This window comes from Sinocyclocheilus anshuiensis, unplaced genomic scaffold (assembly GCF_001515605.1).
Source record: "Sinocyclocheilus anshuiensis isolate Anshui unplaced genomic scaffold, SAMN03320099.WGS_v1.1 scaffold267, whole genome shotgun sequence".
Classification (NCBI taxonomy): domain Eukaryota; kingdom Metazoa; phylum Chordata; class Actinopteri; order Cypriniformes; family Cyprinidae; genus Sinocyclocheilus; species Sinocyclocheilus anshuiensis.
The window spans coordinates 161,616-178,099 of NW_015552637.1; the positions used below are offsets into that span (position 1 = coordinate 161,616).

At 36.4% G+C, this 16,484-nt stretch overlaps 1 protein-coding gene across 1 annotated transcript; it reads left to right on the plus strand.

The window, feature by feature from the left end:
• The first annotated feature begins 12,607 nt into the window (after positions 1 to 12,607).
• On the plus strand, positions 12,608 to 16,278 carry LOC107666764 (U11/U12 small nuclear ribonucleoprotein 48 kDa protein-like). The gene is made up of 9 exons (XM_016458197.1): positions 12,608 to 12,815; positions 13,399 to 13,506; positions 13,610 to 13,670; positions 13,802 to 13,882; positions 14,463 to 14,642; positions 15,009 to 15,130; positions 15,315 to 15,415; positions 15,513 to 15,653; positions 16,123 to 16,278. The coding sequence occupies exons 1-9, from the start codon at positions 12,666 to 12,668 to the stop codon at positions 16,184 to 16,186; spliced, it is 1,008 nt and encodes a 335-aa protein (XP_016313683.1). The 5' UTR covers positions 12,608 to 12,665; the 3' UTR covers positions 16,187 to 16,278.
• The last annotated feature ends 206 nt before the right edge of the window (positions 16,279 to 16,484 follow it).

Here is a 16,484-nt window from a genome sequence, read left to right on the forward strand (position 1 = left end):
AAAAATCAAGTCTTCTGGAGCCTTGTTTGGCAAACAGACTGAAATTTAAGTAATTGACTTAAGTCATGCATAAATCATTATTTTAAACCAGATCTTTTTTCATGTTTATTTAAATGGCAGTTTTTACAATACATATTATTTCAAAGCAGCTTTACAGGAGGCGCATGTTTCTAAATTACAATTAAGAGTAATTTACTCTTGTTATGAGAGGTAACTACAGTATGTCAAAGTAATGTACGGTTCTTGGATAATGCAAATCATGCAGTTAGTAAATGACATGTATTCAAACAAAAACAATAAACTTGATTAAGGCAGTGATTATATATTATGATCATAATGATTGCAGTGTAGCATAAATTTGTCAGTTTAGTATATTTATTCAGAGCGGATGTGATCTAAAGTCTTCACAGGATTTGGTGGAACCCATTTAACAGGTAGCAAGTCAGTTGATCAATTGATTCTTTTCAATTAATCAATTGATTCAGTTCACCAATCCAGCCTAAGTGGAACCCATTTGTGGTCTTGGCCAGTTTTGTTGAAAATTAGTAAATAAAGCTCTGTAAAATCTTGCATTTCTAGTGTGTCTCATTGGGTAATCAAAGTCCTACACACACTTGTAGTCTTCACACCCACTTGAACACTAGGGTCATTATAGGAAATATGTCATGTAAGTAGACAAGTGGTCAAGAGTTCACAAATTGGACTGATTGATTCTCCAGTTTTTTAACCTTACTAAGTTTCAGAAAACTTAGTAATGTAGTGCAATAAATCATATAATGGTTTTGTGGTGATTTTATGCCCTTTTTAAAGCTTGACAGTCCAACTCCTCATTCACTTTCATTTTACTAAAAGTTGCAGCCAGGGTGTCCTACAAAAACGAACATTTAATACATTCCGCCGAAGAAAGAAAGAAGAGTGAATAATGACAGAATTTAAATTTTTGGGTGAGCTAACCCTTTAAATGAACTTAACACGCAGGCCTGGAGTCTCTCTCTGCGTGGCCCCTCTAGAGAACCAGAGCCATTGAGTGGTAATTACTGTTATCTGCCACTTGTTTTATTAACATGTGTCCTCCAAGAATGGAGTTCAACTGCGACGCCATGTGGGCTGATGCCCAGTTTGATAGGTCTGCAGGAAGAAATAATTATTATGAGGAAAGCTCTTGTTATGCCATGTAAAGAGGGCTTTACATGGAAACACCCACACGGACCCTCACAATGAGCGAGGCAGTTTGGCTAATGGAAAAATAGAAACTATTAAACAGCACGAGAAGATGGAGAGGATATGTGGGGGAGGCGAAAAGGAAGAGTGAGAGAGAGAGATGACTTTGGGAAGAAGTTCTAAGTGCAGACAGAGAGTTTTAAAAAAGGATCCACAATAAAAAGAAAGGCAGAGGGAGAAAAAAAATGAAGACATACTGTGCCAACAGCTAGTAATTACACGCCAATCATCCACCCTGAGGACAGCATGGGAATTAACTGAGCAGAGAAATTGTGGGAAAAAAATCAATTAAAAATTGAATTAATAAATGTGCTTTGGCTTTCTGGACTGGCGTGAGTGGTTTTGAAGGAATTGGAGAGAATTAAATCCTTTACCTGTGAAACACAGTGAAAGTGCATTCAATTTGGTTCAGTTTTGTGCATACATACACCTAACAAACATAAAAATATACATCATGATGATAAGCAATTTTGAAACAAAACTTTTGACAAGAAAAAAAGAACACTGCAAGATAGTAACAGTTTTTAAAACAATAAAAATCCAATTACACTATTTTGCACATAATGTTACACCTTTTATATACAGCATTTGCACAAACAATGAAACAAATGCACATGAACAAAGATAGGTGATAATGAGAATCTTAATTTGCTTTTATAAATATGCTGTTGCTATAACAACATGCTTAGATAATAGTATATTAGCCCATACTAAAATCTATAAAACACAAACAATTCATAAATAAAATGAACAATTAACTTATTATATTCTATTATTCCAGGAGATCAAGGCATATTTCTATTTGCTTTGCTTGACACATTCAAATTAATATGTATACATTTGTAAAGGTTATATATATATATATATATATATATATATATTAACCAGATTTAAAAGAACTAGAATCTATGATTAAGAACAAACCAAAAAGTACTGTAAAAATTTGCATTAGTTGATGAAAGAGTCCGTCGCATTAACCTGGTGTAATAGGCACCTCAGTTACCCGCTGCAAGTGAACAGTAAAAAAAATAAAATAATAATAATAAAATATGTATTTGATGGCAACAAGGGCCACCTTTCCACTGGAAAGCATTATTAACCACCTAATTGGCCGATAATTAAAGCATTGTTTGTTTGGCACTTTCGGTGAGTGCTAATACTGACCCAGTTTAATGATTAATGGCTCCATAATTTACATTCTACAAGTCTAATTATTTCCTCTCCACCTTCATTATTGCTGCCATGTTAATGGCATGCTTCTCGCCTGAGGGTGTTCCCTCAAAGAAAAGGGAGGTCCAGACTCATTTGGCATCCAGTGCTGCATCTGCATGTCCTTGACAAAGTCAACTTTCCTGTTTACCACATCATCTTAAAATAAATATCTCCTAATCATCCACATTATTGTAGAAAGATTTAAAAGAACTAGAATCTATGATTAAGAACAAACCAAAAAGTACTGTAAAAATTTGCATTAGTTGATGAAAGAGTCCGTCGCATTAACCTGGTGTAATAGGCACCTCAGTTACCCGCTGCAAGTGAACAGTAAAAAAAATAAAATAATAATAATAAAATATGTATTTGATGGCAACAAGGGCCACCTTTCCACTGGAAAGCATTATTAACCACCTAATTGGCCGATAATTAAAGCATTGTTTGTTTGGCACTTTCGGTGAGTGCTAATACTGACCCAGTTTAATGATTAATGGCTCCATAATTTACATTCTACAAGTCTAATTATTTCCTCTCCACCTTCATTATTGCTGCCATGTTAATGGCATGCTTCTCGCCTGAGGGTGTTCCCTCAAAGAAAAGGGAGGTCCAGACTCATTTGGCATCCAGTGCTGCATCTGCATGTCCTTGACAAAGTCAACTTTCCTGTTTACCACATCATCTTAAAATAAATATCTCCTAATCATCCACATTATTGTAGAATGTCCTCTAGCATATGTTCCAGAGGTTGATGGGGGTCAAACCGCAGGAACTAGTGTGACAAAAAAGTCTTCAAATACACTCTTTCCAGCACCTTTAATTGTGAAAGTAGATTTGTAGATGTAATAACTGCTCTGTCATTCTGCTAATCCTGTGCCCCGAGTTTCTGTCGGCCCCCAGCAGCGGCTTGACAGAGAAATTAGTTGCTGCTGCACTGAATAAATGTTGAGTGTGTATTAAAGCATTTAAAATCAATGCTGACAGTTTAATCTCAGCATTTGATATATCTCCATTGCAAGAGACAGTGAAAATAATGATTTTGTGAATTTATGATTTTTACAATGAGATATTGTGACACAAAACAGTTTTACCCAATTGCTTGTGTTGGGCTACATTGAAATACACTGCAGTAACCAGACATTTATGCAAAAACGCTCACTTTAATAGTGGGCACCTACTTGAATTTAAATTCTGTACAAAGATCATGCAAATAAATATTCTAATTAAATACAGCACTCATATTTAATTCCTCTGTACTTCTATTACACAAAATTTGCATAGTATTTACGTAATGTAGCACCTTTAAATCTGTAAAAGAAGAATAAGAAAGACAGTAATTCAATTTAGCATAAAAATGTGGGAAGGATCTATATAAGAAATCTGGTTCTGTAAGAATTTAACAATGATCTGTATTTCTTTGTCCTGTTATATCCAGTTCTTCAAAATAACCTTGGTGAAGCTGCCAAATGAGAACATATTATGAGCATGTGCCTCAAAATAGAAATATCAATGTCTCTTCTTAATGTCAGGGGGTTTTTTTTCTACATGTTCGTGTACTCAGGACCTGGACGAACACAAAGACCCACAAAGACCACTCTAATGACATGTCTGTCTAGCTTACAGCAAGTCTGCTTCACCCGTGTCAAAGTGCGCTTCACAAAGCCTGAGGTTTAACTACTCCAGTGATGACTAATTGTATTGTCAAACACATATGAAAGTCAGTGCAAGTGTGTTAAGTGTGTTAAGCTCAGGACTGACAGGAACATTTAAAAGGGTAGTTCAACCCAAAATGAAAATTAGTGGGACATAAAAAACACACGTTGTGTGTGTGTGTGTGTGTGTGTGTGTGTGTGTGTGTGGATATATAGGTTGACATAAAGTCGTAACATTATGAGATTATGAGAATGTTTGACAATAGAGTATTTAGAAGAATAAAGTCGTACAATTACGACTTTTTTCTTGAAATTACTTCTTTAATTTCATAACGGTATGACATTGATTTTTAAAACAGCGTATTCAAGATTATTCTCAAAACATACTGTATTTAAAAAAAAAAAAAAGATTTTTTTCTTTTTGCTGTAATACATTACATTGCCTAGTTTTCTAGCTCCGATTTGCAGTATTGAGAAGTCTGTGGTTGTCAAATATCATAGCCCGTCTGCAGATTTATGCAGTTTTGACAGATTTCACAGAAATTATGTAGAGTATAATGGGCACAGACTCCATTTTATTTTTAGCTTCAGACTCTGAACACTTCTAGTCAGAGGATATCAAATGTCCAAAATTTCGAGGTGATTTTAGAACACATTGTTTCCATTTGTAATGCGTCTCTGAGCAACAAGGCACACGTTTCTGATTGTGCGATCCTCAGTTGTTTAGTTTTAAAATCTGTTCAGATTTTAAAAGTTGTGTATTACAGCCTTAAAACATTGTCACACTTTTTCATACATGCTGTCAGCCTTCAAATCTGGAAATTGTGTGTTTTTGTTTTTGTGTTTTTTGTTTTTTAAGAGTTTGAGTTTTCTTCTTCTTCTTCTTCTTCTTCTTCTTCTTCTTTTTCTTCTTTCTAGATTTAAAGGAATAGTTCAACCAAAAATGAAAATTGCTTAAAGATTAATTATCCTCATGCCATCCAACATGTTGATGAGTTAATTTTTGTACTTTAACCCATTGCTTCTGGTCAAAATCCATAATAAATCTTCCTCCAGTGAAAAAGTCCATCCCCTGTTGTCTTCTCACATCAAAATCAACAGACATATTTGTTTCGAATTGTTTTGGACAGTTTTTGCTTCTAAATGATGGTGGATCTATACATATTTCTCTCCTGATTCAGATGAGACAACTTTTTTAGTGGAGAAAGCAATATTATGGATAGAGGACTCAAATTTAAGCAACGGCTTGAAGATAGAAACAGCTTTATGGATTTAATTCTTAACACAGTTTTTCCTTTCACACTACATTGATGGACTGGAGTCGTGTGGATTATTGTGATTTTTTTATCAGCTGTTTGGACTCTCATTCTGACGGCACCCATGCACTGCAGGGGGTGAGCAAGTGATGTAATGTTAAATTACATTAAATCTGTTCTGATGAAGAAAACAAACAAACTCACCTACATCATAGATGGCCTGAGGGTGAGTAAATTTTCATTTTTGGGTATACAGTGGATAATGGTTTTATGATTACCTGCAGTTGATAACCAGGGGAAGTTCTTCAGGTGGGCCATTTCTGAGATCATTCTTCACTGAAATCGGTTCCAGTGCTCCAGTTGTCTACATACCCTGTGCTTTCATGACTGAGCAGGAGCTCTGAATGGTAACTCTAATTATGCGATTCCTGCCCTGGGCTGTGCTGAAAGCATATTCTTTTTGTCTGTATTCCTTTTAACTTAGCATCTGAACAGATTGTTCAGTTCTGATGCACCAGCTGATGTTCTCTTCATTCATTGAATCACTATGTTCTGTCACTGCTCTGCTGAGAAAGTGGCAGCAATGCAATTTTGCATTGAATCCAGTGATGTGCTGCAGGCATATCGACCTCGGCTCTGTTAATTTACCACTGGGGATGAGTTGAACAGGGAACGAATTTACATTGTGAACAAACTCCATGCAACAGACTGAAGATGATTCCTGTCAACACTAGCCGTTCACACTCTGTAACAGAGTCATCAATGATTTTGAGCAATTAATTAAAGAAAAACCCAGGCTTCAGATGTAATTGGAGTGCACAGAACGAGTTTTCAAGAGCTACAGCTCTTCAAATGTCATCAATATTTCTGCTTCATTCAACTTGAGGAATAACTAACACAATGTGCTCTATGTCAGATCAAATTTATTCCAGCTTTTTGAGTAAACATGAATTCAGGGTGTTGGTTCTGCTGTGGAAATACAACATTTTTTGTGCGGTTTAATTCGCAAGCAAAGCTCAGCAACTCTTTTTATGTGCAAGACTTTTAACGTACAAATGCTGCTCAAATTGAGTTTCTTTTCCTGCCTGCAACCAGTGTTACGAACTGGATGTTCATTAGAGACAAAGACACCCGAAAAGGTCCTTCTTAAGGGACTAAAAACACTTCATTAACTTGTATTTGCATGACTAACTCCTTTCATGTGCCGTCTGATTGTCACAAGGCCAACAGACTGTAGGCAGTTAATTCCTCACAATTACTTTCCATAAAGCCCCAGAGACATCAGAGGAGGAGTCTCCTCAAGAAATGGCCTTTAAATTGACAAGGCTGCTTGAAATAAACATATTAAAATCATTACATAAGAACTAGCAAATGACTTTCTATGGAAGCTTGTTTCTGCCACTGAATAAAATTTAAAAAAGGTAATTGTGATTTTTTTATCTGACAATTATGACTTTTTTCTTGCAGTTACAAATTTACATCTCACATTTCTGACATTTTTTCTCAGAATTGTGTGATATAAACTAGTAATTACGAGTTATAAAGTCAGAATTGTGAGATACAAACAGTCCAGTTTTGAGGAAAGAAAGCCATATTCACAATTCTGACATTTTCTCACAATTGTGAGTTTATATCTTATAATTCTGACTTTATAACTCGCAATTGTTAGAAAATGTCATAAGCTGACTTCATTATTCGCAATTACGAGTTTATATCTCGCAATTCTGAGAATACAAATCAGAATTGCGAGTTTATATCTCGCAATTCTGACTATGTAACACAACTGCTCTTGTAATTAAAAAAAAAAATCAGAATTGAAAGTTTATATCTCACAATTCTGACATTATAACTCACAATTGCGAGTTTTTATCTCACAATTCTGAGAAAACAAGTTAGAATTGCAAGATATTTTTTCTTCAGAATTTATTGAATTGAAAAATATATCAATATTTAAATAAATATTATTTAAAGACTTTATATTATTATGGCAAATGAGAGTTATGTATACAAAAAAGTGTCTGTCAAACATGATTAAGTGTTAATTATTATATAACAAAATTACTTTTGACATTATTTTGCTATTTTATTAGACTGAAATTCTGGAAATGTTATATTTCTGTTATTTTTCTTACATTTGGACTGCAGTGATAAAACAGTGGAATAAATTTCATTTGAACAAAAATGGCCTCACAATAAATGTTTTATTTACACGAGAGCCCCTGCAACCGACACATTAAACAGCCTCGGTGGAAGTTCTGCAACTAGTCAGTTCTTGCATTTTGTAAACACACCCACCTTTGGGACAGACCAATCAAGCACCGCAGCTGGGGGCAGAGTTACCGGGTGAGGCATTTCTTCTGCCATCAGAGTCCTGTTTTCTCTTCCTCAGCCAGCACCCCCCATTCTGTTCATGTGTGAAATGAGCAAGGGTCTTATCTCTTAGAAACACACCACTGAGCCAGAGACACAAGCGAGAGAGAGACAGTACGGGAGGGGTGAGGGCAGAGAGCGAGGCAGAGGGAGCGTTTGAGAGTGTAGTTGCACACGTGGGCTGCACACTAATAGGCCGCGTTTGGTATGCCACAGGCCACACGTTTATTTCCAACAGCGGGCAGCGCTAATCCAGCCGACTATGAGCTCCAAACTGCAGACGCGAGCTGAACATACTGAAACATTAGAGTGAAGTCCCGAGACACCTCTTTTTTTTTCACCCCAGCGCTGTTTTGTGATCATTTTTGTCCACGAGGTGGTAATTTTGATAGTTCAAGGGCTGGAACTAATCGAAGAGGGCATTCTTTTGTGCTTTCATACCGAAATACATTCAATGGCAGAGTCCGCTGAGTGAGACGCAGAGAACTAGAAGAGGGAAAAGCAATAAGGCATCTGTGTGAAAAAGAAAATCGAGTGAACTGTAAGGGTCTCTGAGTGGGACATGCTTTTATTACCACAAATCTTTTCCGCTTCAGCCTCTGCTGTCCAGTGATGTCTGTCTACAATGTCTGGGTTGAGAAAATTGCTTCCTTTTTCATGACAAACTTGATTGCTTCTCAATAAAGGGCTATCAGAGGTGTTGCTACAGAAACAAAAACATACAAACCAGTGACTTGGAGGTTTTTTTTTTTTTTGCAAAAGCCTAGAAACCAAAGCCAATGATATTGTGTTTCAGAAATCACTTTCCTAAGTAGCTAAATGTCAACATATCCCTAGTCCAAGATGGAAAATGTGCCTGAAAATTAAAAAAAAGAAAGCAAACTATCTGTTACAAAAGCTACAAATAATGCCCAGCTTTTATGTGATGAACCTATAGTATTAGAAACATTGTAATGTGACATCTAAGACTTGTTTTTCAGACGTATTTCCGCCAACAGAGAGCCAAGGCTCTTAATTCTATACAATGTATTTTTAGATATCTCATTTGAATTTTCTAGATACCAATTATCTTTTCCTCCACAGGTATTCTTAATGCAGGTGTTAGCGCTCAGCCCGCAGACGTCAGTGCTAACTTGTTTCTGTGTGGGAGATGCAAAGTTATACTACTATCGTCATTATGCGTTAACATGGCATCAGGGCAGAACACCCACACTGGTTAGCAAGTGAATATGGAAACAGAAAAAAAAAAACATTTACAGATAGCCCATGAAATGAGAGTGCATCATTATTACCATACCAATGTCTATATTTCTGGAGAAACAAAGGAGGAACTTTTCAAGGGGTCTTTTGGCCCATTCCTGACTCAGTATGCAGTCAGGTGTTGTAATGCCTAAAACACGTCAAGCATCTGATTCTTTAAGAAACCTTTCAAAGGAAGTTACTTAATTGCCACATGTACATCTCAAGGTTATTAAAAGAAAATAAAAAAAACAGTGCTTCATTCAGTTTGGCATAATTATGTTGATATGCTGTTGAATCTGAAGTCCTTCAAATAAATCCAGTCATCAGTGATTCACTGATGTCACATATTCTGAGAATGGAGAATGAATTGATACCACGCTTTTTTGCTTACTTTATAAAGTGAGTCATATTGTTAAACCAAAAGACTTTAATGAGAGTTATTTTGGACTAACAACGTAGTCAGTCTGATAGCCTTGATAATGGAGTCTGTCTCCATCAATAAGCTACTATAAAACAATGTGGAACGAGTTTGCTCACTAAATGAAGATGTGCTGCTATCTGGTGGTCAACTCCAAGATTACAGTTTACTATGATTGTGTTGACTATAGGGATTCAGTTAGAATTTCAGCATATTATTTACACACAAACACACAACAAGAACATAATGATTTTCTGTCTTCAGGTGAGAAATAAAGGCAGTTATACTATGAAGGAATAAACTGCTTTATCAGTCCATGGATTCATATTTATAATCTGCACTCTAATCCACGTAGTTAATGATTTTTATTCAATTTGATGTTGTCACAAACAAATGCAGGAAGTGTAGCCTGTTTTTCGTTAAAAAACATGTATTTCATTGCACTTAAATGAAGATTTCATTTATTTTATTTCATAACATTTAACGATTAATCGACGAATCGTTTGGTATAACTGTATATTTTTTTTACTAGTTATTTTGTGTTTTCAAAGTATCAACAACTGAAAATTTTGATCAGTTTCATACCTGTTAACCCTCCCGTATTTCCCGGGATTCTCCCGTATTTTAACATTATATCCCGCTATCATCCCGTTTAAATATTTTGCCATATTTCTCACGTATTTTTAATCTTTCTTTATAAAAAAAAAAAAAAATCCCACTGGGTGTATTTTATATGTTTGCGACATTCGCTTCTGGTAAAACTCCCATAATTTGTATGGGTATTATATGAATAATCACGACAACAATTTCCAAGGTTGTCCAGTTGCCAAAGTCAGGTGCTATGTTTACGGCAGTTGCCAGGGAAACGGCTATATTCCTGGCGAAAAGCGCCACCTGGGGCCGTTGCATAAAACTGTTTTAGACTAGTCTTACAAGTAAAGCCGGTCTCTAGTGATGGGAAGTTCGGATCATTTTACCGACTCGGATCGTTGAGTCTCGTTTAGCAAAATTAACGAATCTTTTTTCGAGTCATTTCGTTCATTTTAGCAAAATGTAATTAAAATGTTACGTGTTACTTCCCTAACACGTCTACTTACGTAAACATTGATCACACTACAAACAAGACAAAACTATAATGCTATAAGAAACAGAAAATATTAATTCATTGTTTACCTGGATCTTTAGTCTATGCTAGCTCACCTCACCTCTTATCTGAAGCTGGGGTCACACTACAGGATTGAAAGACTAGCCGAATCACTGTGTTGCTCACACTACGCAACAAGATTTGTTCTCATCTGTCGTCTTGTCGTAGCTGCGCGCATACTACACAACACAATACTAACGAGGGGCACACACTACAAAACATTCAGTGAAGAGGCGTTACCGAAAATCAGCGAAAATACGTTGTCTCACATAAATTCTCGCGAGAAACCACGACAAAAAACAATATGGCAGAAACAATGGCTTGGAAGACGTGAACAACAAGGACTGTCAGTAGGCTACTGCAGAAAGAGTTGGAGGTAATTAAACAGTACAATGAAATGTGGTATTATATACATAATCTATACATTTGTTAATTTTTTTCTAGTTGATTTGATTAATTTGTGGTTTCGCTTCTGTTCATAAAGATGCATGATAAGACTGTACCATCTGCACTGTGATTGGCTGGATTAATTCCACCTTGTCGTCGTCTTCTTCTTCTTCTTCATCTGGTGTTTTATGGCGGTTTGGCAAACCAGCAAAAAAAAAAGGTGCATTACCGCCACCTACTGATCTGGAGTGTGGAGTGTGCATAGATTTGGAAGAAAGAAATACAGAAAAGGAAAAAAAAAAAACGATATTCTATCTATTGTTCCTGTGTTTTTCAGGTATTTAAACAATTTTTCTTGCACTCTTGATTGCCTCGACCCATTTCCTAACAATCATTTTAAAGAAATATTATCAACTCCCAGCCATCCTAATTCTTGAATTAATTGAAATCTCTCCCTTTCATAAGTTCCACCTTGTCATTGTGTCGCTCACACTACAGGATTTTTGACTGGATTTTGCTGTGGCAGACAGATTTCCACAGTCTGTGACAAAACCCCCAAATCGTGACCAAATCGGTGCTCGTTGCAGTCGCCGAAGCTCGTTAAGTATGAGCAGGTCAGCAACCTGATCCGAACCTGTCTCGAGCTACCACAGACGCTACGATATTTTCAAACCTGTTTGATATTATCGCCAGGCGATCTCGTAATGTGAGCGACACAATGACAAGGTGGAACTAATCTAGCCAATCACAGTGCAGCTGGTATAAACACTTTTATCATGCATCTTTATGAACAGACACGAAAAGCCACCACATTTCATTGTACTGTTTAATTACCTCCAACTCTTTCTGCAGTATGATAGTCCATGTTGTCCACGTCTTCCAAGCATTGTTTCTGCCATATTCTCTTTTGTCGTGGTTTCTTCTTTCTTTCGGATAAAATAACTGCAGACCAATTGAAGGGCCAGTTGATTGTCCATGCTTGAAGAAATGGCCTATAATCGCTGTAATTTCTCGCAAGAAGTTATGTGAGAAAACTTATTTTCGCTGACGGTTGGGAATGCCTCTTCACTGAATGTTTTGTAGTGTGCGCACCTCATTAGCGTTGTGTTGTGTAGTATGCGCGCAGCTATGACAAGACGACGACAGATGAGAACAAATCTTGTTGCGTAGTGTGAGCAACACAGTGATTCGGCTAGTCTTTCAATCCTGTAGTGTGAGCCCGGCTTAAGTCATCTACATTTTTTCTTTAAGGCTGGCAGAGAATGAATTTGCATTTTTCAATAAGCCCTTCTGCTCTTTGTTTAGACCAAAGCCATAAACGGGGACCCTTATTTTTACGCAGAAAACACGCAGTTGTAAATGTGAACTGGTGGATCGACAAGAAGATACTGAATTATAAAACTCTAAAGATATAGCATACACTAAGATATATTTATGTTACTAAATGTCAGGTTTTGACAGGTAGGCCTATGCACTTTGGACAAAATTGACCACTAATAAAAATATGGTCAGTACAATATAGGATTTTATAGGTTTTTATTAAAGCAACTTGTTTGGGAAAAGAAAATATTTCCCATGCACTAGCCTAGTCAATCCTATTCAAGTAATGTCTTCTAACAATTTCCCATGAAACGTGTGTGTTTTTTCACGGTTGTGGCAACCATAGTTCGAGGCTACGTCATGTTACGTCATTTCGAAGCGCCAACGAACACACACGAAGACAATTGCGAAACAAGAAGCTTGTTTATGAGCACTCCTAATGTAAAATGTGTGAAACATCTTTCTCGTTGGGTCTCCAGGAGTGCATGCAGCGTTTGCAGGAGCTCACAGATTTCACAGAGAGTTGTCAAGCAGACCTAAACGGTTTGTTTGAGGCGCTGGGATGGAGTCAGGAATTAGATTCACATGCATTTCAGGTAGAAACAACAGCCAAACACATACAACTATAATGAGAATGGCTTATTTAACCTTGAATGAATTAGTGTAGTACTGTAAATTCATAATGAACTAATATGAAGTCTCATTTAAATAGTGGCAGAATCTTTGAGAGTTTTTTTGTATTGTATTTTTCATCTTTTGTGTACCGTGGTTTATGATACCACTTTATTGTATTAATAATACACTCACTGATCAGGTCACTGCATAGATTATCGCCAGAATGTACCATTTGATTTGTTTTTCTTTTTGTTTTATAAAAATGGTCATATTCACTAACTACACGTAAAATCGCCTGTCTTTACATTTAGTCATTTAGCAGACGCTTTTATCCAAAGCGACTTACAAATGAGGACAGTGGAAGCAATCAAAATCAACAAAAGAGCAATGCTATGCAAGTGCTATAACAAGTCTCAGTTAGCTTAACGCAGTCTTTAAATCTATGTACTTCATATATATTAAAAGGCATACCCTAAATCTCTAAGATATTTGGCACCTGCTATACTTCTCTTTTGCTTTGAAAGTTGAAAGACAAAATCCCTGTATTCTCTTCTGATTTGACAGATGGAAGTGTGTCCATATGATCCAAACCACACAGTCCCGCAGGACAGGATGGACAAACACAAAGCCTCCTGTCAGCTCAGTAAGATGGGATACTCCAAAGAGGAACAGGTAAGTAAGGCACCACATAAATGCCAGTGACAGCAAAAGGTCATGTGATTGATTTAAAATGAGATTTCAAATTAGTTTTATTTTTTTTCTGCCATGTTTCTAGGCTGAAATGTTTGATCCTTCAGTGTACTATGAGAAAGCTAACATTCCTTCAATTAACATGGGTGAGTTTTTTTTTTTTTTTTTTACTTGGTGGAACACCTTTCCTTCAATTCAGTCTCTTGTAATAAGGTTTCTGTGGCCCTAATTTTGAAACTGGGTGCAGTTGTGTGACAGTAACTTATATCACTTACAGACAAAGATACATTTCATCAAGTGATTCTGCAGACCCCGGAAAATGCCCCTCATATGAAATCTACAGGACTTCACACACCTAGCAAGTTTTAAGATTCTCTCTCTAGACAGTGATTGGGACAAGTCAGCATTTATCAGGAAAACAAGCAATATGGCACATTTAAACTGGTGTGTGCCAGAATGTGTCTATCAATGATATACAAGTCTTGATTACATTTTTCCAAATGTTTTCAACATTTGTGTTCTTTGTTTTTTTCCAGTAACAGGGGTGAGTATTAAAGGAAGTCTGGTCTAGACAAATTTCCACATATACTTGCTGTATCCTTTGGCTCAATATCCTTTTAAAGGCTTTGTCCTTAATATTGTTTGATAAAAGATTTTATCTCACACATTAGTTGCACACATTCACTATAGATGTAAGAAAAAAACTCCAGAAACCTCAAGGTCAATTTGTCCCATTATGTGTTGGGAGTGTCTTTCTCTCTCACCAGTTTGCACTGCATTTAGTTTTTGCTGACTGGTCAATTAATATTTTATTTGGAAACACATTTTTGAAATAAACACTTTGATAATTAATTTTTTAGTTCAAATATGTTTTTTTTTAGTCTAGGTATTTTTACAAATAATTGTGGTTTTGTGTCAAATCTGTTTTCATTTCTTAGGTGACGCATCTACAGATCTCCCTGACATACCTCAGAATCATAAGCGGGCATTATGTGACCTCACTGTGGCAGACCGATTGGCCATCTATGATCATGTGATACAACAAGCCAGTCAGCAGAGTGCAAAGAGAGAATCCAACCAGGATCTTTATGTAGATCTTGTTGCAAAGCTTAAAAAAGGTACTTGAAATACACTCACAGACAACACATTAGCTCTGATCATTGATAATGGATTAACTTAAGGGGAACTGAGCCCTGAGGCAGAGCTGCACCATGGAGCCCACTGAGCCCTGAGGCAGAGCTGCACCATGGAGCCCACTGAGCCCTGAGGCAGAGCTGTACCAATGCCCCAATTGCAGCTAATTCACATAAGACCTAAGTTGCACTAAAATTGGAAAATCGTATGAATGCCTTCACTTTCAAGGGCTTCGGTATCAATTTGATCTATCTTCTGATTTTTTGACTTCACATATAATGGCCAAATACTGAATACCAATTAATTGATAGTACCTGATTGCTATAAGTAAAGAATTATGTTTTGTATAGATGAAGAACAGAGTGAGCCAAAGTCTCATCTGGAGGTCTTGGCAGAGATGAGGGACTACAGGAGGCGCAGACAGTCTTACAGAGCGAAAAATGTTCACATCACCAAGAAGTCTTACACTGAGGTATGTGATTTGTGGTAATCTTATCTACTTAACAACAAAACACTGTTTATGTCTCAGGTCACTATGTCTGGTCTTTCTCTTGGTTGCCTGGGATTTGGATTTAAATGGTCTCCATACTGTGGATGGTTTGAGAGCCATAGAGAATATTTTGTAATAATTTTATGCATTTTCCTATCTTTTCCAGGTAATTCGGGAGGTGATTAACATCCACTCTGGAGAACTAGGCAGGATTTGGCAGGAAGTGAAGGATGAGGAGTTCAAAGCATCACAGCAGTCATCTCACAGGTCACATGTCTGATTTCAGTGTAGTGAATCTCCTTCCTCCCTGACAGAAGCAGCACAGAATGACTGATACTGATTTTATGTTGGTTTTTTGTTGCAGAGGGGCATCTGAGAGAGGCCGCTCTGCATCCGTCGAGTCTCGTGTCAGCTCCCGAGACGAGCATGGGCACAAACGGCGCCACAAACACAGCCGCAGTCGTAGTCACAAGCGTAGTCGGGAGAGGAAAAACAAAAGTAGCAGGTAAGGATATGAAACACGTGATGTTTATTATTTGATGTTCACTTATTAAAAACAGTTAGTTGGCCCATTTCTAAGTATAAATTAAGACTATTTTAAAGGTATTTAATATCAATGCCTGTTCACACTAGTACTGACCTAAACAACTTGAAAGTAAAATAAAATATTTTACAAATTTGAACTCATCAGAAACTAATTTAATGAGTCCACCATTGTTTTAAAATTATCTTGTGCATGTTTTTTTTTTCCCTCAATTTGAAGAGTCTTTTATACTGTTATTAACATGATCATGTCTTTTGTTATTTTACACTCAAATTTCTCACTACACTTACTTTACTGCCAAAATAATATTGATACTTTGTGGTTATCATTTTATGACCATTTGTCATTTTGTGGTTATATCATATTTTATTACCATTTGTGATAGACTGACTATATATTGTTCTCTCCTTTTGTTTTGTTTTGTCCTCAGAGATTCACACTCTCCAGACGTGGAGAGACATCATAAGAAAAAGAAGAAGAAAAAGAAGTCTTGAAGCCTAATTTAACAAATCCGGAATTAATGTGTTTAGATTTCAGATATTCTGAGCTTCAGTGTTTTCTCCTGTTTTGTGTGTTTGTTTGTTTTTTTGGATGGTATGCTACATTAAAATTGCTATAATAAAATATTACAAATATTAATTTAATGTGCTTTTATTGCATTACTTATAGCATTATTCCATACCATCATATATTTTCATGTACATTGCTGTTCAAAAGTTTGGGACTGGTGAGTGTCATTTTAATATATTTTACAATGTCATTTATTCCTGTGATGGCAAAGCTGTATTTTCA